The following is a 24,837-nucleotide window of genomic DNA, read 5'->3' as shown; positions in this document are numbered from 1 at the left end:
AATGATTAAGAAAACGGGGAAATATATTTACCATAATTTTTAGCTATGCAGATGTTTGCATGCTAAATTTGAATTTAATCGTGGTAAACATTATATCTACAAAGCTTACATTAAAAAATCAAATATAAATTTTTTTCTGCCTTTCACCGTTCAGTGTACGTACAGCCCATCATCAGCAAGGCCCGTGCAGACCTGCTGAAGAGCCACTTCCTGCCCACGCTGGAGAAACTAAAGAAGAAGACGGTAAAAGTGGTGGCTGAGGAAGAGCTCCTCAAGGCCGACTGTAAAGGAGACACTCAGGAGGCCGAGCTGCTCATCCTGGACGAGTTTGCCGTACTCTGCAGGGACCTGTACGCGTTTTACCCTATGCTCATTCGTTATGTGGACAACAACAGGTCAGCTTGCTGAGCAGTAACTCGTGGGGTTATTTTAAAGATGCATTTTAAAGTTGGTTTAAAGTGTAATCATCTGTCTGTGCCACTGCAGGTCAAGGTGGCTGAAAGAACCAGATTCAGACTCCAACGACCTCTTCAGGATGGTCGCAGAGATATTTATCCTTTGGTGCAAGTCACATGTAAATGTTCTGATTTATTACATGTTATATCGTGTCTTTTGTCCCGTCTCCCACCCCTCACCCCCAACCGTTCATGGCAGATGGCCCCGCCCCTCTCTGAGCTGGTTCTGTTCGAGGTTTCTTCCTGTTAAAAGGGAGTTTTTCCTTCCTACTGTTGCCAAAGTGCTTGCTCATAGTAGGTCGTCTCATTGAATAGAATAGAACTTTATTAAACCCTATGGGGAGGACCCCTCAGAGAAATTATGAACACCAGTTCACCTGAAATACAAATTAGAAAAAATACCAAGCAGGTACAAATATTTAAGAAAAGAATTTTCAAAATAAAACATCAGAAGCAGCAAGCTGTTGGGTTTTTATCACTATTATTTAGGGTCTTTACCTTACAGTTTAAAGCACCTTGAGGAGATTGTGTCATGTTTCAGCTGTGTGGCAGGCAGGAGAGGACCCAAACGCAAACTCACGGGGACAGAACTAGAACTCAAAAGCACAGCTTTAATTGCTGGAAAAATAGAACACAGGCAATACAAAACTAAACTGGGAAAGCTAATCATAAAGTATACCAGGAGACACGGGGAGACTCACACACAGCATGAGGGAGACTACGACACTGACAAAGAGAAACACAGAGCCTAAATACACAGAGGGATAACGAGGGAATGAGACACAGAAGGAGAGCACAGCTGGGCGTAATCAGGCTGGACGAGACAAGGGAAGCAAAACTAGAAACACTCACATGAGACACGGACCTTCAAAGTAAAACAGGAAACACACTGACTGAACTCTAAACATGCAAACTTAACAGCAACTGAGAAGACAGACTATAGGGACCAGAAACATGGTACAAAGAGGTCACAGTAGACACAACATTGAACACAAGGAAGCCATATTACAAAGCCAAAGAACTAAACCTATGATAAGCATAACTGAAATCTAGGGAAACAAGAAACAGTACAACAAAGGACTCAAAACATAATCCATAATATAAAAAAACACGAGATTTCTTCAAAATAAAACAGGAAACATGAGAGGCAGACATGACAACATAAGACAACAGACATGAAACACATCAGGGCTGCCCAATCCCAGTCCTCGAGAGCTACCGTCCTGCAGCTTTTAGATGCATCCCTACTCCAACACAACTGAATCAAATGAATGGCTTGTTATCAGGCCTTTGCCAAACACGATGGCATGCTGAAGAGGTAATCAAACCATTTGATTCAGCTGTGTTGGAGTAGGGATGCATCTAAAAGCTGCAGGACGGTAGCTCTCGAGGACCGGGATTGGGCACCCCTGAAACACATGAAGGGCAAGGGAGACTTCACAGGGGTTGAAAACACAAGGGGGAGCTAATAAGCAAATGAACATAGGAAACCTAATAAGCTTAAACATACACTATAAACATCAAAATGAACTAAAACTCAAAACACTGGGTCATAAGATCCAGGATCGTGACAGATTGTTGTTGTGGTTTAGTGCTATAGAAATAAAATTGAATTGAATTATATTAAGAAAGGTCAGAGAATCTCTATGACCAATAATACATATTTATAATCTTTTTTTTTCACTCAGAATTTCAAAAGAGAAGAACAAAACTTTGTGGTCCAGAATGAAATCAACAACCTTTCATTCTTGACTGGAGATAATAAAACCAAGATGTCCAAGGTAGGTTTCAATAAACTATCCACTTGTTCTTGAATTGACAGTTCAGTCGATTAACGCTCTGTTACTACTCATCGGTGCGTTCACCAATCACGGCGCGGAGGAAAAAATATTATGTCTGTGTTTCAGAGACGCAGGTAAAAAAGAGCAGACGTAAGTAGGTTTCTTCCTGTTAAAAGGGAGTTTTTCCTCCCCACCCTCGCCAAGTGCCAAGGATCTGATTGTTGGGGGGACTGTTGTTGTGATTTGGTGCCATATAACAAAAACTGATTGAAGTTGAATAGAACTGAATGTTAAAATGGACTTGTGTGTGTGTGTGTGTGTGTGTGTGTGTGTGTGTGTGTGTGTGTGTGTGTGTGTGTTAGGCACATGTGTATGAATGTACTTGCTTGTTGCAATAACTTGAGGAAACTAACATTCATCCCTCACTAAACAAATATTTCTTCATATTTTCAGGCCCTGTAAGCATTACAGGGGTTAGCGCGTTTTATTTCTTGTCTGCCTGCTTTAGATGTTTAAAGGCAAACAAATGGTTTTCATTGCAGTGCACGTCCACGCGACGACCGTGCGCTTCCATTAATTGCCCTCTCGTCCTTTTTCTTCTATCTGTCTTTCCCTCTCTGTCTCTCTCTCTGTCTCAAACAGTCCTTTAAGGAAAAGGTAGAGTGATGCAGTGCATGAGCTGTTTACCTGCCAGCTTATTGGCTTACATGCTCTAGTCGCCAAGCAGAAAAGCCAATAGCTTGAGCCCCTGTGCTATATAGTCTGCAGTGCAGTTATACATTATGTCACCCAATTATTTGTGGCCTCCATTCATCACCTCGTTTGACGTGGACACTTTGGTCATTCCTCATTGCCGTGTGGGTGAAACGTGTCTCATCTAGAGTAATGAAGCCCAGCCCGTGTGTAGAAAGTCTTGTGGTGTGTTTGCTGTTGATGGATTGTGATCCTCCGGTGTGTTTAGCCCATACTATTTATATTTTTGTCGATGTGTGATAACACTGTGCGTGTGCGTGTCAGACTATATATCTATGTTAGTATGGAGATTAGCGTTCTCTCAGAGCCAGCATCTCCAGTTTGGCTCAGCCTGCTTTTCAACTGAGGTGTGAGACTCCATTCTTAATGCTTCAGTAGCACCCATGATTTAGTCCAGTCACAGATTTTTGCCAAGGCTGAAAAAGTAAACGCTTCAGTCGCCTCTGGCTTTTGCTCAAGCACAGTGTGAATGCTCCCACTGTGGCACAAAATACTGTTAAGGTATCAGTGTAAATGTAGAGGGGAATTGTTTTGGGTGTAGCATTAGTCTCAGCAAAAAGAAAATAGTGTGCTCCACCTTTTAAAGACTAAACATATTAAATGCGGAGAGCTGTTGGCTTTTATTTTCTAGTGTGTGTGGTCTAAGATTAACACTGTGAATTCACAGTCTGGGGGACAAGATCAGGAGAGGAAGCACAAGAAGCGGCGAGGTGAGTTCTACTCCATCCAAACCTCACTGATTGTAGCCGCCCTGAAGAAGATGCTGCCTATCGGTCTTAACATGTGCACCCCGGGAGATCAGGAGCTCATCTCTCTGGCTAAGACACGCTACCTCATGGTGAGAAACCGTCTGTCACATACTGTATATAATTGGACACGAATAAGTGATTTACACACTTTCACAGTAGATTCTTATTGTTAACATGACCCCTGCTAACTTTTTTGAGCTGTCGAGTGAAACACATGCATGCAAAAACACAACCTCCTCGGCAGAAGCAACAATTACTGTGAAACGATTTGAAGAGCTTTGATATGAGGCATTGTCCAAGGTTTTCTTTCCCTCGTTGAATAACAGAAAGATACAGATGATGAAGTTAAAGACCACATTCGGCAGAACCTGCACCTTCGTGAAAAGGTGAGCAAGTCGAAACGAGGTTCATATCTGTGAGTAGATGCTAGCTTTAGTATATTCCTCTGCGTCTGACTTGCTCTTCTTAAACATACTCGTAGTCTGATGACCCTGCCGTGAGGTGGCAGCTCAACCTGTACAAGGACATAGTGATGAGGACTGAGGGGCTTTCAGACCCTGAGAAGGTGGTGGATCGTATCCAGAGGATCTCTGCTGCCGTCTTTAACTTGGAGCAGGTCAGGCTCTAACATTTCTACAGAAACAATATGAGGTGTGTAATTTTATTAGAAGTATTAGAAGTATTAGTCGTATGTAGCCTGGTGGTAAAGTTGCGGGATTAAAGGTGCACGACTGTCTGCTTCCAAAATTTGCAATTATTTCAAATACACTGCTTGGAACAGGAATACACTTTAGATATGCTTTTGTTCTTTGTGCCGAGATTGTTCTCCCTCTGTTGTCCCCAAAAAAATCTTACATGGGTGACAAATCCTGGAGAGTAAAATTGCACCTGGCCACTTTACCATTTCTGACTCCCACTCTGCTGTGCCGTGTCCTTTCCATTACAAACAGCCAGGTTTAGGATGAGTCAGCAGAATACACTGAGAAACCAATTATGTGTCTGATCAAAAGTTCTAAGCTGGTGTGTGTGTGTGTGTGTGTGTGTGTGTGTGTGTGTGTGTGTGTGTGTGTGTGTGTGTGTGTGTTTTCCTCTGGCTCGCTCGGTAGAGAATGCCATTTGAGTGCGTTATAGAAAAATCTTACCCCTCAGTTTCTCTCCCCTCATTAGGTGGAACAACCACTGAGATCCAAAAAATGTGTATGGCAGAAGTTGCTGTCCAAGCAGAGGAAGCGCGCCGTTGTCGCCTGCTTCCGAATGGCTCCGCTTTACAATCTGCCGAGGTATGACTGCGGCGTAACAGTTAAACCGACATTGTTTAAACCTCCCATCGTTGTCTCCAGGTCTCCGAACATTTGAAGCAGCTTTGTAATGATGAAACCAAGGTGACGCTCCAGCAGAGGGTAGCACAGACCTTTCCGTGGTACCGGTAACAGATAGGAAAATGCTGCAGAAAGGGCATCCACGCACTCTGCCATCACACTTTCTCCTTCTTCTGTCGCTCTCTCTGACCCTGCGTTAATGCGTAGCCTCCCCTCGGTTTGTAGGACAAATGTCTCGCCTATAGCTGTTATCAAAGAGTAAATAAAAACATTTTTAAAAAAAGGGACACAAGCAATTTCACGCCCTGCTGCTCTGTAACTCAATCACAGGAAGTCGGGCAGGGTGCTACAGTAAGGAGGAAAACAATTACGAGGCCCAACCTCAGGGTGGCCGTCCTCAATATGTTCTCAGACGATGCCACCCGCCTGCCTGACAGCATGACTCATTTATTCAGAGTTATTGACAGTGAAATATGCTGCAGCATAGCAAATAATTACTAGTTAGTATTTGCAGTACGGGAGCAATGATTGTTTTTCTTCAGATTAATAGATTTGGGTTAGGGGGAAGTGTGTGATGGCAGCTCTTCCAAAGTTTGACACATTCAGATGTCATTTTTCTCTATTGTGTCTCTGTTCAGTCTCTATTCTCTCCTCAGTGTCACATTCTATTGTACGTCGTCCCCTTAGGCACAAAAATAACAATTACTTCCTGAATTCCTACCGGCACATTTGGCTGGAGATTATGCACGAGAACGCAGACCGTGACAGTCTGCTCTCAATGCTGACGGTAACGTAGCGCTGATCTAATGCTGTTACTATGTGGCCTGCTAACCCTCGCGCTCCCCCCAGAGGCATGATTTCTGCCACATTTTAGCTTTCCTTTTTCCACTGGTCCATGTATGTGCAACAATTTAACGAGCCACATTGTAAAGAATTGGTTCAAGTAGTTTGAATTTTTGCCATTTTTATTTCTTGGCTGACTCAGATGAGAACAATGATGCTACTCTTTCGACACCTCTTAGGTAAGGCTCTCCAGACGCTGCTGTGTTCACAGACAGAAGCAGTTGGCTTCAAGTCATTCGGAGTGGAAGCTACAAACTAACATCCGACACTTGTAGCTGTGTGATGGCGTCTGACTCGAGGCGAATCAAACTTGAGCTGGCCTCAAATTTTTTCATTACTCTGCCTGTGTGAGAAGAAAAAAAATGTAATGTGGGAATACATTATCTCCAGATTTAGGCCAGAAATAAACAAAAGGAAACAAAAAACAACAAAAAAAGTCAAGATTTCCTCACAGGTGGCCTGTTAGATCAGTGCTCTAAACTAACTGATATTAACCTCTCCTGAAGGGACTTCTACCATCCTTCTCTCCAACTTCTTCCGTCCTTTGCTCTGCTCATCTTTAACCCAGGCTTCTCTATTCTTACCCCTCCCTAGGCATCGCTCTATTAACCTCTTCCTCCTGGCCTATCAGAGAATATGGATAGAAACAGAAGAGTACTCTTTTGAAGAGAAACTAGTGCAGGACCTTGCAGTAAGTACTTGTGCTGTCCCTTCGGTGCCCTTATGTCGGCACCCATGTGCTGCGGGAAGCAGCGCGTAGCTCACACCACTCTCTTCAGTCATCCGCAAAGTGGCTTACAGCTAGGCCCATTTGTGGTAAGCATGACATCACTGCTGATGTCAGAGCCAGCAAAGTAGTTTGATCACTGTGGCCCATCCAAGCAGAGGCAAGAAAGCATCCTGTCAGGATGCTTTGACTTCCATTTAAAGTTGATGAAAGTTCAGATTCTTTCCTGGACTTTCATTTCCATTAAGCTCCACAATCAGGACAGCAGCTTACTGTTAGACATGCGATATATTACATGCGGCATATTGGAACAAACTAGGCTGTGTTTGTTTATTAAAAAAGAAACTTTTTGAATTTATAAAGATTTAAACTATAAACTTTCTTCTTAGCATATTCGTATCAATGTCTTACTGTATCTTTATATTACTGATGAAGTTACAGTGCAATAGATGAAGAATGTCAAGATTCAGCCAATCAGACGCACGTATTTATAAAAACATTTAAAAAACCAATTGTTCCAGTAAGTAAAATAATTATAAAATGGTTATATATGAGGGTAAACTGGGCTTGTGGAGAGTCATGCTTAACTCCACTCACCTTTAACGCTGCTTAACACCATCAATCGTGTGTGTGTGTGTATTTGTGTGCGCTTGTACCAGCGTGTGTGTGTTTGTTGCATTTGCATGCATGTTTTGTGCATGTCTTTTTCTCCCATAGGAGTTAACAGTTGGACCTATTATGTTTTTCCACCATATGTATGTATGAGATAGAGATTTCTCATATTAAACGTAGCCAAAGTTTCAAATAATCAGCTCTGGAGATGTGCAGGTAATCCATGTGAGCCAAACGCTTAGGCTTCAAATTCTTCTCTCACCCACCTGCTGTTCAAACCTTTAGTTTGTCAGGGGCAGCAAGACGATGACCTGAAGGGATCCACCAAGATCCAGAGATAATAGGATGTTGTGCTAATCATGTGACTCTGGGAATGAGCATAATAGGTCCCCTTTGACATGAACTTGTAAAATAGTGTTGTGATACACATTTGTTGGGTTAAACGTTAGCCTGACTCATGTGGCTGTGTCCAGAAAATACAGCCTAAAGTGGAGGAAGAGGAGGAGGAGGAGGTGAGAAAGCAGCCAGACCCTCTTCACCAGCTCATTCTGCATTTCAGCCATAACGCTCTGACTGAATGCAGGTAAATATACTCTCACACACCTGGCCACCTGGCACTAACACAGGTTGCTCCATCTGTGCTACATAATTGTTTTGGCATGCTTCTCAGCTGCTACAGAGAGCAATAAGCTAAACCATCGTCATATTTTACACTATGAAGAAAACCGAAGCAGCTTTTCAGTGTTTCTCTGGTTTATTTGCTGCAGTGGCTATAAATGCGATCACTGCCACTTATTATGTACAGATTTACAGTAGAGATGTGAAATATACAAGGTTCAATAAAGAGATATTTATCTCTCTTCTTTGTTAGTTCTCTGGAAGAGGATCCCTTGTATATTGCCTATGCAGATATGATGGCAAAGGTATCTCATTGAATCTCATTAAATTGCTCTTGTCAGCTTCTTAGCAGAAACATGCAGCTCTGATAGTCGTTTTTTTCTTCCCAGAGTTGTGCTGAAGGCGAAGAAGAGGAAGGAAAAGAGAAAACATTTGAGGTGCTCTAAATATTTGAGGGAATGTTGTTCAAGATTAAACTTTTTTTCTGTTTTCAATCATATTCAGAAGTGGTGCATGTCATAATGTCCTACAGGAAAAGGAAATGGAGAAGCAAAAGATGCTGTATCAGCAGGCCAGACTTCATGACAGAGGGGCTGCGGAGATGGTGCTTCAAATGATCAGCGCCAGCAAAGGTAAGAAATCAAATGCCTGACCTGTCTGCCTTCCTGCAGTCTATGTATTTAGATCAACGGTCATCTATGATCATCAGGTCGACTGGGTGCTACGGTAACTGTCACGCTCAAGCTGGGCATCTCCATTCTCAATGGAGGGAACATCCTGGTTCAACAGGTAACACGGTACTCTTCACGTCTAGTCTCTGCAGTTAACAGCTTCATCTTTTAGCCTGACTGTACTTTTCCTTTCATGCAGAAAATGCTGGATTATCTCAAGGAAAAAAGAGATGTTGGCTTCTTTAAAAGCTTGTCCGGACTCATGATGTCATGCAGGTACTGGAGCGATGAGGGATTAATACACAGTAAACTTGCTTTTTATTGCAGTTGCAGTTCAAACAGTTATCTAGTTTTCCTGACTCAGAACTAGCCATTTTTTTAACATCCATTTTGACCGTTCTGCTTTACTTTCCCACAGCGGTAAATTGTTATCAATCAGCTATAACATTATGACCACTGACAGGTGACGTGAATAACACTGATTCTCTTTATCATGGTACCTGTTAATGGGGGAGATATATTAGAGAAGATTTTGTCCTGAGAGGATGTGTTAGCAGGAAAAATGGGCGAGTGTAAGGATTTGTGCAAGTTTGATAAAGGCCAAACTGTGATGCTTTGACAAATGAGAATCTCCAAAACTGCAGCTCTTGTGGGTGTTCCCAGTCTGCAGTGGTCAGTATCTATCAAAAGTGATACAAGGAGGGAACAGTGGTGAACTAGCAACAGGGTCACTGATGCATGTGGGAGACTATGGCTGGCTTGTGTGGTCAGGATGAGCTACTGTAGAGCAAATTGCCAGAAAAGTTCATGATGATTCTGAAATAAAGGTGTCAGAATACACAGAGCATCACAGTTTGTTACCTGTGCTTTGGCATAGCTACAGACCAGTCAGGATGCAAACTGCGAAAAGTGCCAACAATGGACACGTGAGTGTCAGAAATGGACCATGAAGCAATGGAAGAAGGTGGCTTGCTCCTATGACCAGGACACGTGGATGGGCCGGATGCATGCGTGTGATTAACTGGGGAACACCTGACATCAGGATGCACTATGTGAAGATGCTAAGCCTTTGGGAAACCTTAGGCCCTGCCATCCATGTGGATGTTACTTTGACATGCACCACCTACCTAAGCATTGTTTCAGACCATATACACTCATTGAAATGATATTCCTTGAAGGCTGTGGCCTCTTTCACAGGATAATAATGGAAAATTGGTTCAGGAATAGTTTGAGGAGAACAACAACGAGTTTGAAGTGTGGACTTCACCTCTGATCTCCTCACTGCTATGCAGCATCTGTGGGATGTTATGGACAATCAAGTCCAATCCATAGAGGTCCCACCTTGCACTTTACAGGACTTAAAGGATCTGTTGCTAACATCTTGTTGTTCGATGCCACAACACAACTTCAGGGGTCCAGAGGAGTCCATGCCTCAATGGGTCGGGGCCGTCAAACAGTATTATACAAGTGGTCATAAAGTTATGCCGATCGGTTCATTTTCCAGAAATTCAGGTTACTTAAATCGTTTTTCTCTTTTGGCAGCGTCCTGGACTTGAATGCTTTTGAAAGGCAAAACAAAGCTGAAGGTCTGGGTATGGTAACTGAAGAGGGATCAAGTAAGTGACTAAAACACAGTTTTAGTGTTCCAATTCCTTCTCGTCCCCTTTCTTGGAGACTTTTAATCACCTTAATAGGAAAAGCAACAGACGGCATATTTGCAAATTGGCAATGTGTAGAAATGTACAAATTTGTAGCTTTATTTGTGCAGCAGATTGACCTTTATCTTCTTCCTCACTCCATCGTGGACGATGTCTCTTAGCAAACAACCGGTATTGTAACGTGTAGTGTCCTACTTAGTCTCATTTTGCTGTTTTTCTTAAAATGACAGCCACAAGGTTAGCTTGGAAAAAAAAAATCTGCTCTTTAGTTTGTTGTTGTACATCTCCATATCACGTGGGTCCTTTGTGTTACGTTGTCACATCATCATGCAGGCAAACATGTGCTACTGTATGTCTAAGTCCTGTCTGAGCCTCGTCTGCAACTTAAGAACACTCAGTTTGCATAAAAGCTCACTTTTTATAATCAGAGGTCTTTATTTAAACCGATGGGTTGCATACAGTATATAAATATGCTTTAACCATACATATCCCAGCTCATTTTCACCTCATAAGCTCAGGCATAAGTGATGGTAACTGCTAGTTTGGTCCTAAACACCGGCCCAATAAGCAGACTGTACTCTTTTTAAGACTTGGTACTGCATGTCAGTGTGAGTATGTAAAGATATATCTACAGCCCTATCACTCTCCTGTTCCTACTTCTTCTGATTGACTCTAAATGTCTTCTCCTTTGCTTATGTCTGCTTCTGTTTTGTTTGTTTGTTTGTTTTCTTCTGATCATGTTTTTATGTCATCGGTCGCAGTCAACGTGAGTGAGCGGGGTAAATACACGGTTTAGATTCTACTCATTCTATGAAATGCTGACATGTTGATTGCCTCCAGTTCAACTCCCTCATCCCTCTACTCATCCTCTACCAGCCCTCCCCCACTTCCCCCCCTTCCCTCATTCTGAATGCAAAATAACCACCTTCTTTAATCTGGACTTGGAGGAACGCATGCATGCATCCTTTGACATCTGGATAGATTGTTTACAGTCAGCTGCCCCAAACTGACTCAGATCTTTCCACTTCTTCTTTTAAGCAAAATTAATGCTTGTTATTTTTGGACCCCACCCCTCCTTTTTTTTCCTTTTTTGATCATACTAACCAGCGTGTATTAAGCAATAAATCTCCCAAAGCTTTGTTTGTACTAAACAACAAAGATTTGCTGGTATTAAACAACAAGGCTCAGTTTGGTTCCTATTATAAGCCTTATTTTGACTTGTGAGATGATGCACTATACCTCGTATGCGTGTGTGTTCCGAACCGTCAATATAGTGCACATAATTTGATGCCGTCTGACAACTAAACAGCAGCTTTATGAGGATGTGCAACAAGCTCTGATGCCTGTGCAGACATTAAAATGATGGGTGCTTGACCTTCCTGTCACTGAGGAGGACAGCTAATCTTATTTCCCGTCCTCAGGTTCCAAGGTACTGCAGAATGATGAATTCACTAAGGATCTTTTTAGGTTTCTGCAGCTTCTCTGCGAGGGACATAACAATGGTAGGTGGATGCTTTCCCATAAGCCAATATTAAAGCCATGCTGCCTCAAGCTGCATAGAAATGACTAGAAAATAAATTCCTATAGTATCTATCTGCAGGAAATTGGTGTTTAATCTTTTTTATCTTCTGTTTTAGATTTTCAAAACTTCCTAAGGACGCAGACAGGGAACACAACTACAGTCAACATAATCATTAGTACTGTGGACTACCTACTAAGACTGCAGGTATCACATTGTTACATCCAGAGCTTTAAATTTCAATAAAGTAGATATGCTATTAATTTTAGTGCTTTCTCTTTTAGGAATCTATTAGTGATTTCTACTGGTACTACTCTGGCAAGGATGTCATTGATGAGGCCGGTCAGAGGAACTTCTCCAGAGCACTAGCAGTGGCCAAACAGGTGTTCAACTCTTTAACAGAGTATATACAGGTACATAATCACAACTCTCCACAGTAAAAGCTGCTTAAAATGTTCATTACAATATCTTAACGGTCTTTCGGCGCTTTAGTGACGAGAAAGGCTGCTTGTCATCGTCTGAGCGTCTCTTTTCGTCTCTGTTTTATGTGCTCCAGGGTCCGTGTATAGGGAATCAGCAGAGTCTGGCTCACAGCAGGCTGTGGGACGCTGTGGTGGGCTTCTTGCATGTTTTTGCCAATATGCAGATGAAGTTATCTCAGGTATGTGTTTGTCTGCAGTGACGCAGATGTGCCTTAACTTAAACTAACTTAAACACTTGCTTGAGTTGTTTCATTCTGTGTTGACTAAACTGTTTACTTGTGTTTTGCTCATCTTTACTTTCACTGTGAAGGATTTCTGCTTCACATTGGAAAGCTGGTACTTTGCTGATTAAGATTTAATCCTATTATAAATGATTTGCCTTAAATTGACTCCACTTAACAAAATATATGGTGTAATGGCCTTTTTATCTTTAACTGAGAGGATTGTTTTTCTCCATTTTAGCAGCATATAGAGTACTATGGTATGGCCTGTATTTGTATGTACTACGCCAAAGTATTGTTTCTTTCTATTTGGCTTCCACTGAGCCGCTGTTCCTTAGAGTAGTCTTTGAAAATTTCTCTTTTTTACTCATTTGCTGTCGCGTTCTTATACCTAACCATGTTCAGTGGGGTTTTTTTATGTTAATGCTTAATGTTTTTCAGTCATGTTTCAGGAAACTACTGTACCTGTTTCCCATTTCCCTAAAAAAATCATGAAAGGAAGCGTACCTCAAGACTTTTGCACAGAAATGTAGATCTAAAAATAATAGGAACCAAAGGGATGGCAGTGTAAATAAACTAGCATATGTATAAGGTCAACCACCTGCTTGTACAACTACATTAAGTCAAGTGACAGTTTTTTAAAAGAAAATGGGCTGCTTGTTTTAATACATGCCTGCTTAGCTATAGTTAATAGTTGTTACTTAAGTAAAGATTTGAAATAACGGCTTGTACAGATGTGAAAATGTGAACAGCCCCTGGTGTTTTATTCGTTGCCACTAGAGGTCTCTCCAGGCTCATTGATAATCAGAAGCAACTCCAGTACAATTACACATGTTGTTCACCTCAGCTACATGATATATGACTCCATCATTGATATGTCCAATAAGCCAGGAGTGGGATGAAATCCACCCACCTAATCTTATCTCGTGGTCGTCACAAAGGGGCTGGGTCTGACAGCAGCAGCCAGGATGAAGAAGAGCACAGGTGCATCAAAGTACGCTTCAGATTTATGGCACATTGAATACAAAGCCCATAGAGACCTTAAACGAGTCAGCCTGACCTCGCCATCTGTTCCTAGACAGCAAAATAACATAAACCCTGGTTGTGATGGATCGATGTTACCTAGAAGGACCTTCTGAGCCACAGCAGGGGCCATTTGAGGTCCCTACAATATTAAAGCCTTGATCTCTCCAACTCTCTCTGCATCACAGGGATATTAAAGAGCCTGGCTGTACCCTTACAGTTAGACTATCAGTGGTCTGTGTGACATATTGTACTATGACTTTCTGTCTTTTTTCTAACAGGACTCCAGTCAGATTGAATTACTAAAGGAGCTGCTGGACCTGCAGAAGGACATGGTCGTCATGATGCTCTCGCTACTTGAAGGTGGTTTTTTTGTTTTTAATAACATTATATAAGCTTTGTATGCTGGTACTTTCATAAATCGGATTTATTTGCCTGATATAATCAAATGTGTAGCAGAGCAGATTAGTCTGATCTGCATGGGGAAGTGTTTTTTTTAATGAGTTTACTGATAAAATTTACCGCTTTATTGTCTCACAGGTAATGTTGTGAATGGAACTATCGGCAAACAGATGGTGGACACCTTGGTGGAATCTTCCAGTAACGTGGAGATGATCCTGAAATTTTTCGACATGTTCCTCAAGTTGAAGGACTTGACTACTTCGGACAGTTTCAAGGAGTACGACCCCGAGAGCAAAGGCGTCATCTCAAAGAAGGATTTCCAGAAGTCCATGGAGAACCAGAAGCAGTATTCTCAGTCTGAGATTGAGTTTCTTCTCTCCTGCGCCGAGGCTGACGAGAACGACATGTTCAACTACGAGCAGTTTGTTGAGAGGTTTCACGAACCGGCAAAAGACATCGGCTTTAACGTCGCCGTGTTGCTAACCAATCTTTCAGAGCACATGCCTCACGATGCCCGCCTCTCAACTTTCCTGGACCTGGCCGAAAGCGTCCTCAGCTACTTCGAGCCTTACTTGGGCCGCATTGAGATCATGGGCGGAGCCAAGCGCATCGAGAGAGTGTACTTCGAGATCAGCCAGTCGAGTCGCACGCAATGGGAGAAGCCTCAGGTGAAAGAGTCGAAGCGGCAGTTCATCTTTGACGTGGTCAACGAGGGCGGAGAGAGCGAGAAGATGGAGCTGTTTGTAAACTTCTGCGAGGACACGATCTTCGAGATGCAGCTGGCCTCTCAGATTTCAGAGCCAGACCCCGTTGAGCGCCCGGAGGAAGAGGATGACATCCAGACCATGATGGAGAACCAGGAAGAGGAAGACGAGGAGAGCGCGATGATGGAGTCTTCCTCGGCATTTACAATCGCATGCATCTCCATGAAAAAGAGCTTGTGTCACTTCCGCCAGCTGCTTACTCTTAAAAGCATGCGGCGGCAATTCAGGAAATTCAGGAAGATGAGTGTGAAGGAGATGGTGCGGGGCTTCTTCTCCTTCTTTTGGATGATCATCACAGGCCTCTTTCACTTTGTTTACAGCCTAATTTGGGGATTCTTCCACATCTTGTGGACCACGATGTTTGGGGGTGGCCTCGTTGAAGGGGCTAAGAACATGAAGGTTACAGATATTTTGGGAAACATGCCTGACCCCACTCAGTTCGGGATCCATGGAGACGTGTTAGAAACAGAAAAGATGGAGGCAAGCGAAGCGTCAGCGTTGGCTGAGTTGGGTCAGATGGCTCAAGGGGAAGCAGCAGAGGCAGATCTGATGGCTGAGCTACTCAACATACAGCCGAAGAAGGAGGGCAAGCACGGGGCCGAGCCAGGTTTGGGGGATGTGTCTGAGGTGGTGGTGGGAGATGCCCCGTCAATAGCCAGTGCAGTCAAGCAGAAGAAGGCACAGGTTAGTGATTTTGTTCAGAAAATAGAAGAAGAACACACCCTTATTAGTAGAACCTGAATGTTAAAGTAATCTGCTGATTCCAGATGGCTGCAAAGACGAGGGCTGTGAACGGAGACTACAGATCTGATACAGAGAAGGGAGAGTGAGTGTAACTTGTTCATTGTTACCTACATTACCACTTGCATATGTTTATTTGAGGATTGTGTTAGATTAGTTTCACATAAATAGCAGTTATCGTATCCATGCTTACTCCTGTGCTTGTCCCTTTGCTTAGTATCCACATTTTGTTTCTCCATATTAAGTATACATCTGTGTCTATGAACACAACACTAATGTATAATTTATGCTTGCAGTTCAGAAGATGGTGAGAAGAAGGACCACGACAAGACTAGAGACGAAGCTCCTCCAGAGCTGTCAGTGGAGGAGAAGAAAGCCCCGAAGAAAAGGCTCGGCTTGAAGAAAGAGGCACCGGAGGCTTTCATGGCGAGCTTCTTCGCCGGCTTGGAAGTCTACCAGACTAAGATGCTGGTCAGATGTTTTCCTCACTGCAGTTTTAAGATCACAACTGTTACATTAAGCACAAATACAAACTTGTTAGACATAAAAACAAAGATGATGATCACGATTACCTTTTCACAGAACTACCTGGCAAGAAATTTCTACAATCTCCGCTTCTTGGCACTTTTTGTTGCCTTTGCTATCAACTTTATTCTTCTCTTCTACAAAGTAAGTTTGGAGCTAAACTACCACTTTATATACTCACCTTAGGGTCCCGCTGTTTTGTAAGCTGGGTGTCAAATTTGGTGTCGTCACCTTTTAGGTGACCGGTGATTACTCGGATGATGAAGACCCCTGGAAGGGTCGAGGCAGAGCTGGGGAGGAGGAAGACGAGGGAGCGCTTGAGTATTTCGTCTTGCAGGAGAGCACAGGTTACATGGCACCAACACTTCGCTGTCTGGCAATACTACACACCATCATATCTTTCCTGTGTGTAGTGGGATACTACTACCTGAAGGTATGCACAGTTTTTTAAGGTGGTCTAATGAATTTGTTAAGCATTGTAGGTGCAAAAATAAAACTGCACACATGTGGAGCATTAAAAAAAATCAAGTAACTTCAAATATCTTGTTTGGGTATATGTACATTTTATATTTCAGTACACTTGTTCATTGTTAACCCATGCACTCACGTGCACACACACACACACACTGTCTCAGTGATGCAGCCCGATTTCTCGTGTGTTCAAGGTGCCTTTGGTAGTGTTCAAGCGGGAGAAGGAGATAGCAAGGAAGTTGGAGTTTGCAGGCCTCTACATCACCGAGCAGCCGTCTGATGACGACATTAAAGGACAGTGGGACAGACTGGTCATCAACACTCCGTGAGTCTGCCTTTTATCAAACGACGAATCATAATCTTGTGCAAACAGACGTTTAATTCTGTTTTTGTTTTTTTATCAGCTCCTTTCCCAACAACTACTGGGATAAATTTGTCAAGCGCAAAGTAAGTAGCTCATGTAATTTAAGTTTAATCTGCTGTGCACACAAGCTATAAATGGAATCTGGTTACACTTACTAAATGTCAGCTGCCGTGTCTCTTATATATTTCCGCGCGGCTTCTGTTTGTAGGTGATAAAAAAGTATGGAGACCTTTACGGAGCAGAGAGGATAGCAGAGCTGCTGGGGTTGGACAAGAGTGCCCTGGATTTCAACCCTACAGAGGAAACTGTTGCCAAGGAGGCTTCACTGGTGTCATGGTGAGAGATTGGGCTGATAAAAAGCAGACAGCCCAGGGCTGCTTGGAGTAAAAATAGAGGTCAAACAGAAAATACGAGCCCTTCATATCAACTTTTCTCTGTTGCCAGGTTGAGCTCAATCGATACAAAGTACCATGTCTGGAAAATGGGGGTTGTGTTTACAGATAATGTAAGTTTAAAAATAAGTTTGGATGATTAATTGCTTTGTTTTGTAGTTTTATTGATGGTGGTTTACATTATTTGACAGCTGAGGAGGTTGATGGAGGATTTTATAGCAGGGCGAACGGCTTCTGATCCATTTTGTTTCTCCACCAGTCATTCTTGTATCTAGTTTGGTACACCACCATGTCCATCCTGGGTCACTACAACAACTTCTTCTTTGCCGCCCATCTGCTGGACATTGCCATGGGCTTCAAGACTCTCCGCACCATCCTTTCATCTGTCACGCACAATGGCAAGCAGGTGAGGAGGAAACACATACAGCTCTTCTATTGAACAGCAGGGGTCACTGCAGAGCTGGTGGTGAAACACATTTTTTGATCACAGTTTGCAGTGATGGCATTTGAAGTATGCCATTCAAAATGTGCTAAATTCTGCTTTCTGCACGCCCAAAACAGATTTCAGTTGAAATCATTTTAATGTTGCTTTAAATGTTAACACAGTTATTTAAATATTATGTATTTATGTCCTTAAAAAATGGTAAATGGCCTGCATTTGTATAGCGCTTTTCTAGTCCATAGGACCCCAAAGCGCTTTACACTACATCCAGTCATCCACCCATTCACACACACATTCACACACAGGCGATAGCAAGCTACATTGTAGCCACAGCTGCCCTGGGGCGCACTGACAGAGGCGAGGCTGCCGGACACAGGCGCCACCGGGCCCTCTGACCACCACCAGTAGGCAAACACGGGGTCAGTATCTTGCCCAAGGATATTTGGCATGCAGCCAGGGTGCAGCCTGGGATCGAACCACCGACCTTCTGATTAGTGGCTGACCTGCTCTGCCACCTGAGCTACAGCCACCCACAAAAAGCTACTTTAAGCGCTAAAAGACCCAGGCTTGGTTTTATAATAGGTTAAAGCCAACATATTAACAAATATGATCTTTTTATTAGGCAGTTTCTCTTGTCATTTAACTGATCTAATTGACCATTTAGGTCTAATTTGGTTCATCAGGTTCTGAGAAAAATGATCTCGCTTGTTGGCAGCTAATATGCAGGTGACATGAATCACAAATGTGTCATCTAGCAGATCCTGTATGTGTCGTGTGAGATAATTGGAATGTTCTCAGCATCCTTTGACATTTGAGTTCAAATGGCTCACATGGCTTAATTTAAATCCCACTTTGGATTGCCAGTTCTTCCAATAATTCCCATGTTAACTGACCAGAGGGACAAATCAGAATTTAATGTCACCTCAGTCTCCAAGGGCGGAAATGTACCAAAATGGCAAGGCCACAAGGAATCAGCGACATCTCCCAGACTCAGCCGTCTGTGGGCTGATCAATCACGCTGTCAATCTAAATGCGCTTTACGGCGTTGTTGCCTTTCAGGTTTACAACCGGCTGAGCTGTAGCTGAATCCATTTTTTATTATATGTGAAATAATAGACTCTTTTTTTGTATTTACTATAAATAAATAACTCATGTGAGTTTTCTTATTGCACTAAACTTTCTCTTCGTTTCCACGCGTTTGAACTTTTCCCCTTCTCTCTACTCACTCCTCTCTTGCTGATCTAATTTTGTTGCAATTTTTTTATAGAAAACAAATGGAAGCCAGCAGCTCTGCCCCTGCTGCGTCCATTGTGTGTCTAAAAGAAATACATAAATAGCAAAAAAAGAGTGAGTCTGTGAATGCAGATTTCATGTGTCTCTGTAGCTGGTGCTGACAGTGGGCCTGCTAGCTGTTGTGGTCTATCTCTACACTGTGGTGGCCTTCAACTTCTTCAGGAAGTTTTACAACAAGAGTGAGGATGAGGATGAGCCGGACATGAAGTGCGACGACATGATGACGGTAAACTGGAGTTACGCTTTCTTTTTTAAGGAACAGATTTGGGCTCGCTGCTTAAAATAAGCCACGACTTAATGCTCAGCCTCAGATTTCAATTAGACCTCCACCTGTGTTCCCGCAGTGCTACCTATTCCACATGTATGTTGGGGTAAGAGCAGGAGGCGGGATAGGGGATGAGATCGAGGACCCAGCTGGTGACCCCTATGAGCTCTACCGCATCCTGTTCGACATCACGTTCTTCTTCTTTGTTATTGTCATCCTCTTGGCCATCATCCAGGGTACATAAAAAAAAATCCCAATTTCAACCTTATTTATCAGTAATTAGACGAACCCACAACATATATCCATTTAAATATTACAGTCTTTATGCTTAGGGTATGTATGTCATGCTCACAGCAGTTCCTTTATGGTTGCAGGTTTGATCATTGATGCCTTTGGAGAGTTAAGAGACCAACAGGAGCAGGTCAAAGAGGACATGGAGGTGAGAGGACAGATCATCATAACTTGCAGCACTGAAGGAAGTGGCAGGAGTGTAAATCATATAAAAGATGGACTTAGCTTATAGGTCTGTGAAGTGAAGCCATTGTAGAAGTCGTCCAGTGTGGCCACTCCGTGTTTGTTGACTTTGGTCATGTTGTGGATGATGTTCTGTGGATTCACGTAACGATGGTCTAAAACCTCTTCAAGAGACGGAACATCCAGAATCCTCTGATGGTGGGTCAGCGTGATGTCCTTCCAGATCTCCTGCTCATCCCACTGTCAGCTCTCGTCTCTGTTTCTGCTGCTCTTCTGTTGGCTGATTGTTGCCTTCCTGCTGTGTTTGGAGTGCAAATTCTACATTTTCCTGGTTCTCCGTCTCCTGCCTCCTCCTTCTGAACCTCCTCTTTGAAGGTCTCTTTTTTATGGATCTGGAGTCTGAGGGTCAGGGGATAGAAAAGTGGAGGGAAACCCGTGCATCACATTGTTGTCCTCCAGGTCCTCTGTTCCCCAGCATCCCTTTACATCTTCAGTCACATGGTTCTTCAGAAACTTCTTTAGGAGGTGAACTGTCTGTTGCCTAGTAACGTCGGGGCCAAGGCTACTGTTACAGAGCAGCTGGTGCAGCCAATCAACAGCAGCAGAAGCGGTGAAGCAGGAAGCATAGTGCCTGAAGTTCTATCGATGCTTCCTGAGGGGCATGCAAGCTCGAAACAAACGTGTCACATCATTCCACAGTTTTGTGGCTCTGTACAGTCCAGGACAAATAACATGAGAACTCATATTTATCACAAAAGGGCAGCAATAAAGTTTATCTTCATTCGATGTAGCGACAGGTAATATCCATCACTCGAAGAAATATTTATGCATGTCTCGCTACAGGCTTAAGGGCCATCAGGGGGCAACTGTTAAAAAAGAAGACTGGATGAGACTCCACAGTAACAGCGCTCGGCTCTCTTGTTCTATGACCTCAGTTAATACTCTCTTGGTGAGCAACTGTTTGTTTCACAGACTGCTGAAAACAACATGATGTTCATTTTTGCAAATGATTACACTCTTTACCATCTGAAACCGGGTATAGTTTATGATGGGCCAACCTCATATCTGGAAAGTTGCTTCGAAATAGCGAGACAGTTGAACACTCAGCTCGACCCTTCATAACAGCACCTCCCTAACCATTAGACGGCATAATCGCGCTCACGTCCACCTTTCTTGTACGAATAGATTTAATGTAGATCTTCTGGAGATTACGGCCTTATTAGTGGACTCTTGTGTCTCGTCTCGTGTACTTGTCTCTTTTTTTTCATTAATATTTTACTTTGTCTGGGTTACTTTATGGAAATTGTACCCCCTAACCCCCCTATTTGATCACGTGTTGAGTTTCAGAGATGTGACACATTTTTGTGAGCTCCCCATCTCTCTTGAGTATTTAAACAGTCACTGTGACAGGCAAGTGAAGATCAACGTGCATGTGGGAATATAAATATTAAGCCGAATTTTGGAAGCATACTTGTTGATGCATAACCTTGTCGCCTAAGAAAGGGCAGATAACCCTTAATGAAACTGTCAATAATAAATAACTGTGTTATTTTCTCAGACTAAAAGGTCCCTGCAGAGCTTCTGTTGTTCATAGGCTGAGTGGGACTGAGCGTGATGAGTAACTTGACCTTAATATTGTAAAATATGTCCAATCTGGTGTTGCTTTAGGCAAACTCTTGTTTACTGTAGTTCATCAATGAAGCACAGAAAAAGAAGAAGGAAGCGTGCCTTCTAATTTTCATTTTCTGTCCTCAGACCAAATGTTTCATCTGTGGGATCGGGAACGATTACTTCGACACAACCCCCCACGGCTTTGAGACCCACACCTTACAAGAGCACAATTTGGCCAACTATCTGTGAGTATCCTTTTGATCAGCAGTGTTTTTAATGTTTTTTTGTTTTGTAATCATTGCAGTAATCTTTTACCATTCGTGTCAACGCTTTTCTGTAATTTAACCACATGATTGATGGCTTTAGCACGTTACTGCAGCATAAACACCAAAGTCACTAGTAGCAGCATTGATCCAGAACACTAGATCCCTTCAGGTATCCTGCCTGTGTTTCCCTCACACGCACCGCTTAGCCGGTGTTTCTGAATAATACCAGTAACAATAGAAAGTCTCAGTCCATTTGCTCTCACAGTCAGCTGGCCGGAGGATATCAGAGCGACCTCATTATGTTGCTTCATTACTATTTAATGCCATGAACTTTATTGGAAAATAGGTTTGTGATAGCATGCTCTCATTCAGTATTCATTATGATTTGGCATGCTGCGATGCCCATAGAGATACAGCGGCTCATTGCCATTTACGCTTGATTTGGGGAACAACAGGTGATTCTGCGATAGAGACGAGGTGGTGTAACTTTACTTAGACACTAGCATCGGGAACTGTGACACCCAGTGACGGAGAGTTTGACATTTATGTGATTAGTGTTGCAAAAATCAAATGTGTCACAGAAAAGCTTCTCATGTCCCTGCTCTGTGCTTCAGCTGTGGTGATGGGCTTAGATACAAGACTGCGATTCCCCTTTAATATTTTTTTCTTTGTTCTCGTTTTTCTTATAAAGGTTTTTCCTGATGTACCTCATCAACAAGGATGAGACAGAGCACACTGGACAGGTAGAAGACTATTTTACCCTGATTAGCTTAACCCATTCAATATTTCTCCTCTTACTGTCAACACCTATTTTGGTTTATTCGTTTTTTCATATCTACCCATATTGTGGTGGAATTAAAGTGTTGTTTGATACTCTGTGGTTTACATAATATTAATTAAGGTCATTGTACTAAACACATAGAGATTCAATTTTAATTTTAGGTCATATTTGTGTGGATAAAGTGGTAAGATTAATACTGCTCAATAACATTTCAAGTAGGTGCTCATCTACTAGCTAACTGTTTTGCCTCTCTTAGATAAGACAGTAGCTATGTCCCAATTCATAGGCAGCATCCTCCGAACACCGAGTTTAATAAACTCAGCCGTCTGCTCCTCACTCGCTAACATATAACTTGACATTGGAGTAAATTCTCGACCATCTCATACTTCTGCTAATCAGTTTTCTGTTTGACGTTTATTTAGCTGTAATCTCAGCTGAACCGATTTACTCAGGAACAAATAAAACACTGAAAAAAGCCAAACAATAACATTTTTAATTTATCTGAGTGACTTAGTTACATGTTTAACCTGAGTAGTAAAAGACCGCGGGGGATCTGAAAGCGATGTGCCGGGAGTCCGCTGTTCTCACCGGCTCCAGTGAGCCTTGAACCCCCGGCTAGCTATTGATCTGGAGGGTAACAGACGTCTCCGAAAACATTGGAGCACTTTTGCAAATATGTGATGTCTTGATAAATCGAGCAGATATTTGAAATTTACACAGCTACATTCTTGCCTGAGAATATGTTAAAAGTTTATTTTGTGATTACAGAAAGAGTAATCAGAGTAATATTAAAACTAAGTAGCTGCCGCCATTGTTGGAAACTGGAATCGGCTGGGCCGCGCTATGAATTCTGGGGTAGGGTACAATCCTTCAAATTCGGGGAAATGAAGGACGCATTTGTCGACCGCGTTTGGAGCAGCCTTCAAATTGGGATGGCCTTCGTCTCCTGGCTGTGACGTAATCAGCCTTAAAATGAGGTGGCCTAGGTTTTGGGACACAGCTAGTATACTCACTAAATACCAAAACTGTTTTAATGATCTTTCTGTTGATACGTTCACTTGGTATTAACTGCATGTTAATACCAAGTATACCCATTTCAGCTCATTAACACACCTGTAATTATGTAATGTTTAAATTTTGGATATTTAAGTTCAAAACATTCAGCCTTACTTTAGGCAAGTTAAAGATTTCGAGCTAAACTCTGATGTTGGCTTGTGTCCAGGAGTCCTACGTGTGGAAGATGTATCAGGAGCGCTGCTGGGACTTTTTCCCAGCTGGAGATTGCTTCCGCAAACAGTACGAAGATCAGCTTGGATAGAGCAGATGCATCCTCCTTACCTCTATCTACGTGGCCTGCTGGAGCATGTAGTCCCACCTACAACTGCTGGAATACGACACACACTCCCACACTGGTTTGGACTGGTGTGAGGAGAGGCAAATGAAAATGATGTACCCTGTAACTGTCAGTACAGCACCCGTCTATGAGGAAATGACCTACAACTTGCCCAGACATTTAGGTTTTCTTTTGGTTTGGGGGACTCGTTTTTGACAGCGTGTTGCCTTTTACTCCACATAACCCCAAATCATTGCACAATTTTTGTTTTCTTTTGGTCTTTTTGAGAAATATTGGGTTGTGTGGGGTTATGGGGACAATGTGTGAGTCATATTATGCACAATATATGAATGTTGAACTTGAGACTTAATGCCAAAAGAAAAGCAGTGGAGTATAGTAGATATACATAGTGCGCAAAAATGTGATTTAAGAAAAGATTTTTTTTCGTCAGATGTTGTAACATTTATCTATCGAGATGGAATCTGTAGGATGACGTGACAAAAGGTTTATTGTGTAGGATTTATTTTTAAAAATGCCTAAAGTTCTTCATGAAGTGCCTTACAGTACTGTATCTACATTACAATGAAGCTATGCAAAACTTTTGTTTCTTTTCTTTATTGTATGTAAGTACAGTAGTTTTCCTGGAGCAGTAACAAGTAGCTGTCCAGATATGTAGTTTGTGGCTGAACACTTTCATTTGAACGTGGAAGAAGAGCATTGGGACGATTTCTTTTGTTGCTGAATGCAGCGTAACTGCAAATGTTCAAGATACAGTGTATACATGACACAACAGAATTTCCTGAAGACTTTCAAACAAGAACAGAAAAAAAATGAATTGCTATTGTATGGCCATTTGTATGTAATAGCTTTGCTGATCTGTGCATTTCTTTTGATGGAAAAAAAATAAAGAAATTGATGCAAGAAACGTTTGTGTTTACATTGTGGTTGTTTATTTTTCAGATCTTTGAATTTATTTCTTAAAGCAATTAAATAAAAATATATCTCCAAGTCTAAGATCTCTGAGTCATTTCAGACACGTAAATTTCACACACCCCAAACCTCAAAGCTATATCATAACTCTGACCTTCCTGTAGCTTTTAATTATGATTTAGTAATAAACAAGTAATGGCCAAGTAGGTGCGTACTTCTGGTGGGTTAGAATGGCAGGACGGGGCCTCAGCAGACTACATGATGGGAGTTTTAGACCTATTACCCATGGTGCCAGCTGTCAGCTCACATCACGTCACCACACCTTGGGCACCACACAGTGCTGAAGCCTGCC

The 24,837-nt window shown here is 42.4% G+C and overlaps 1 protein-coding gene across 5 annotated transcripts in view; it reads left to right on the top strand.

The window, feature by feature from the left end:
* The window catches only part of LOC147307431 (ryanodine receptor 3), a 110,344-nt gene extending 85,775 nt beyond the window's left edge, over nt 1–24,569 (top strand). For 2 of the 5 annotated variants that reach the window (XM_086275162.1, XM_086275161.1), the window contains 37 exons: nt 155–395; nt 487–574; nt 2,144–2,236; nt 3,657–3,827; nt 4,065–4,124; nt 4,220–4,354; nt 4,906–5,018; nt 6,495–6,591; nt 7,713–7,822; nt 8,111–8,162; nt 8,247–8,294; nt 8,390–8,489; nt 8,567–8,646; nt 8,728–8,804; nt 10,071–10,144; nt 10,948–10,965; nt 11,608–11,688; nt 11,824–11,912; nt 11,990–12,118; nt 12,262–12,366; nt 13,713–13,794; nt 13,972–15,281; nt 15,365–15,423; nt 15,635–15,809; nt 15,921–16,007; nt 16,102–16,296; nt 16,529–16,659; nt 16,739–16,781; nt 16,907–17,034; nt 17,143–17,203; nt 17,350–17,496; nt 18,917–19,051; nt 19,170–19,326; nt 19,465–19,529; nt 21,320–21,420; nt 22,133–22,184; nt 23,445–24,569. In XM_086275162.1, the coding sequence (XP_086131288.1) occupies nt 155–395; nt 487–574; nt 2,144–2,236; nt 3,657–3,827; nt 4,065–4,124; nt 4,220–4,354; nt 4,906–5,018; nt 6,495–6,591; nt 7,713–7,822; nt 8,111–8,162; nt 8,247–8,294; nt 8,390–8,489; nt 8,567–8,646; nt 8,728–8,804; nt 10,071–10,144; nt 10,948–10,965; nt 11,608–11,688; nt 11,824–11,912; nt 11,990–12,118; nt 12,262–12,366; nt 13,713–13,794; nt 13,972–15,281; nt 15,365–15,423; nt 15,635–15,809; nt 15,921–16,007; nt 16,102–16,296; nt 16,529–16,659; nt 16,739–16,781; nt 16,907–17,034; nt 17,143–17,203; nt 17,350–17,496; nt 18,917–19,051; nt 19,170–19,326; nt 19,465–19,529; nt 21,320–21,420; nt 22,133–22,184; nt 23,445–23,540 (4,985 nt within the window). In that variant the 3' untranslated portion in view covers nt 23,541–24,569. Of the gene's footprint in view, nt 1–154; nt 396–486; nt 575–2,143; nt 2,237–2,878; nt 2,894–3,656; nt 3,828–4,064; nt 4,125–4,219; nt 4,355–4,905; nt 5,019–5,744; nt 5,845–6,494; nt 6,592–7,712; nt 7,823–8,110; nt 8,163–8,246; nt 8,295–8,389; nt 8,490–8,566; nt 8,647–8,727; nt 8,805–10,070; nt 10,145–10,947; nt 10,966–11,607; nt 11,689–11,823; nt 11,913–11,989; nt 12,119–12,261; nt 12,367–13,712; nt 13,795–13,971; nt 15,282–15,364; nt 15,424–15,634; nt 15,810–15,920; nt 16,008–16,101; nt 16,297–16,528; nt 16,660–16,738; nt 16,782–16,906; nt 17,035–17,142; nt 17,204–17,349; nt 17,497–18,916; nt 19,052–19,169; nt 19,327–19,464; nt 19,530–21,319; nt 21,421–22,132; nt 22,185–23,444 lie in introns of all 5 variants that reach the window. The other 3 variants (XM_086275160.1, XM_086275159.1, XM_086275163.1) reach the window with 3 other exon arrangements.
* Nucleotides 24,570–24,837: the final 268 nt, after the last annotated feature.

This window comes from Aulonocara sp. 'chitande type north' Nkhata Bay, linkage group LG19 (assembly GCF_057382095.1).
Source record: "Aulonocara sp. 'chitande type north' Nkhata Bay isolate Kocher_YH1m ecotype deep benthic linkage group LG19, A_spYH_male_GT1.1, whole genome shotgun sequence".
In the NCBI taxonomy this organism is placed as follows: domain Eukaryota; kingdom Metazoa; phylum Chordata; class Actinopteri; order Cichliformes; family Cichlidae; genus Aulonocara; species Aulonocara sp. 'chitande type north' Nkhata Bay.
The sequence above is the reverse complement of the archived record's forward strand: the minus strand, read 5'-3'. Positions and strand labels throughout refer to the sequence as shown.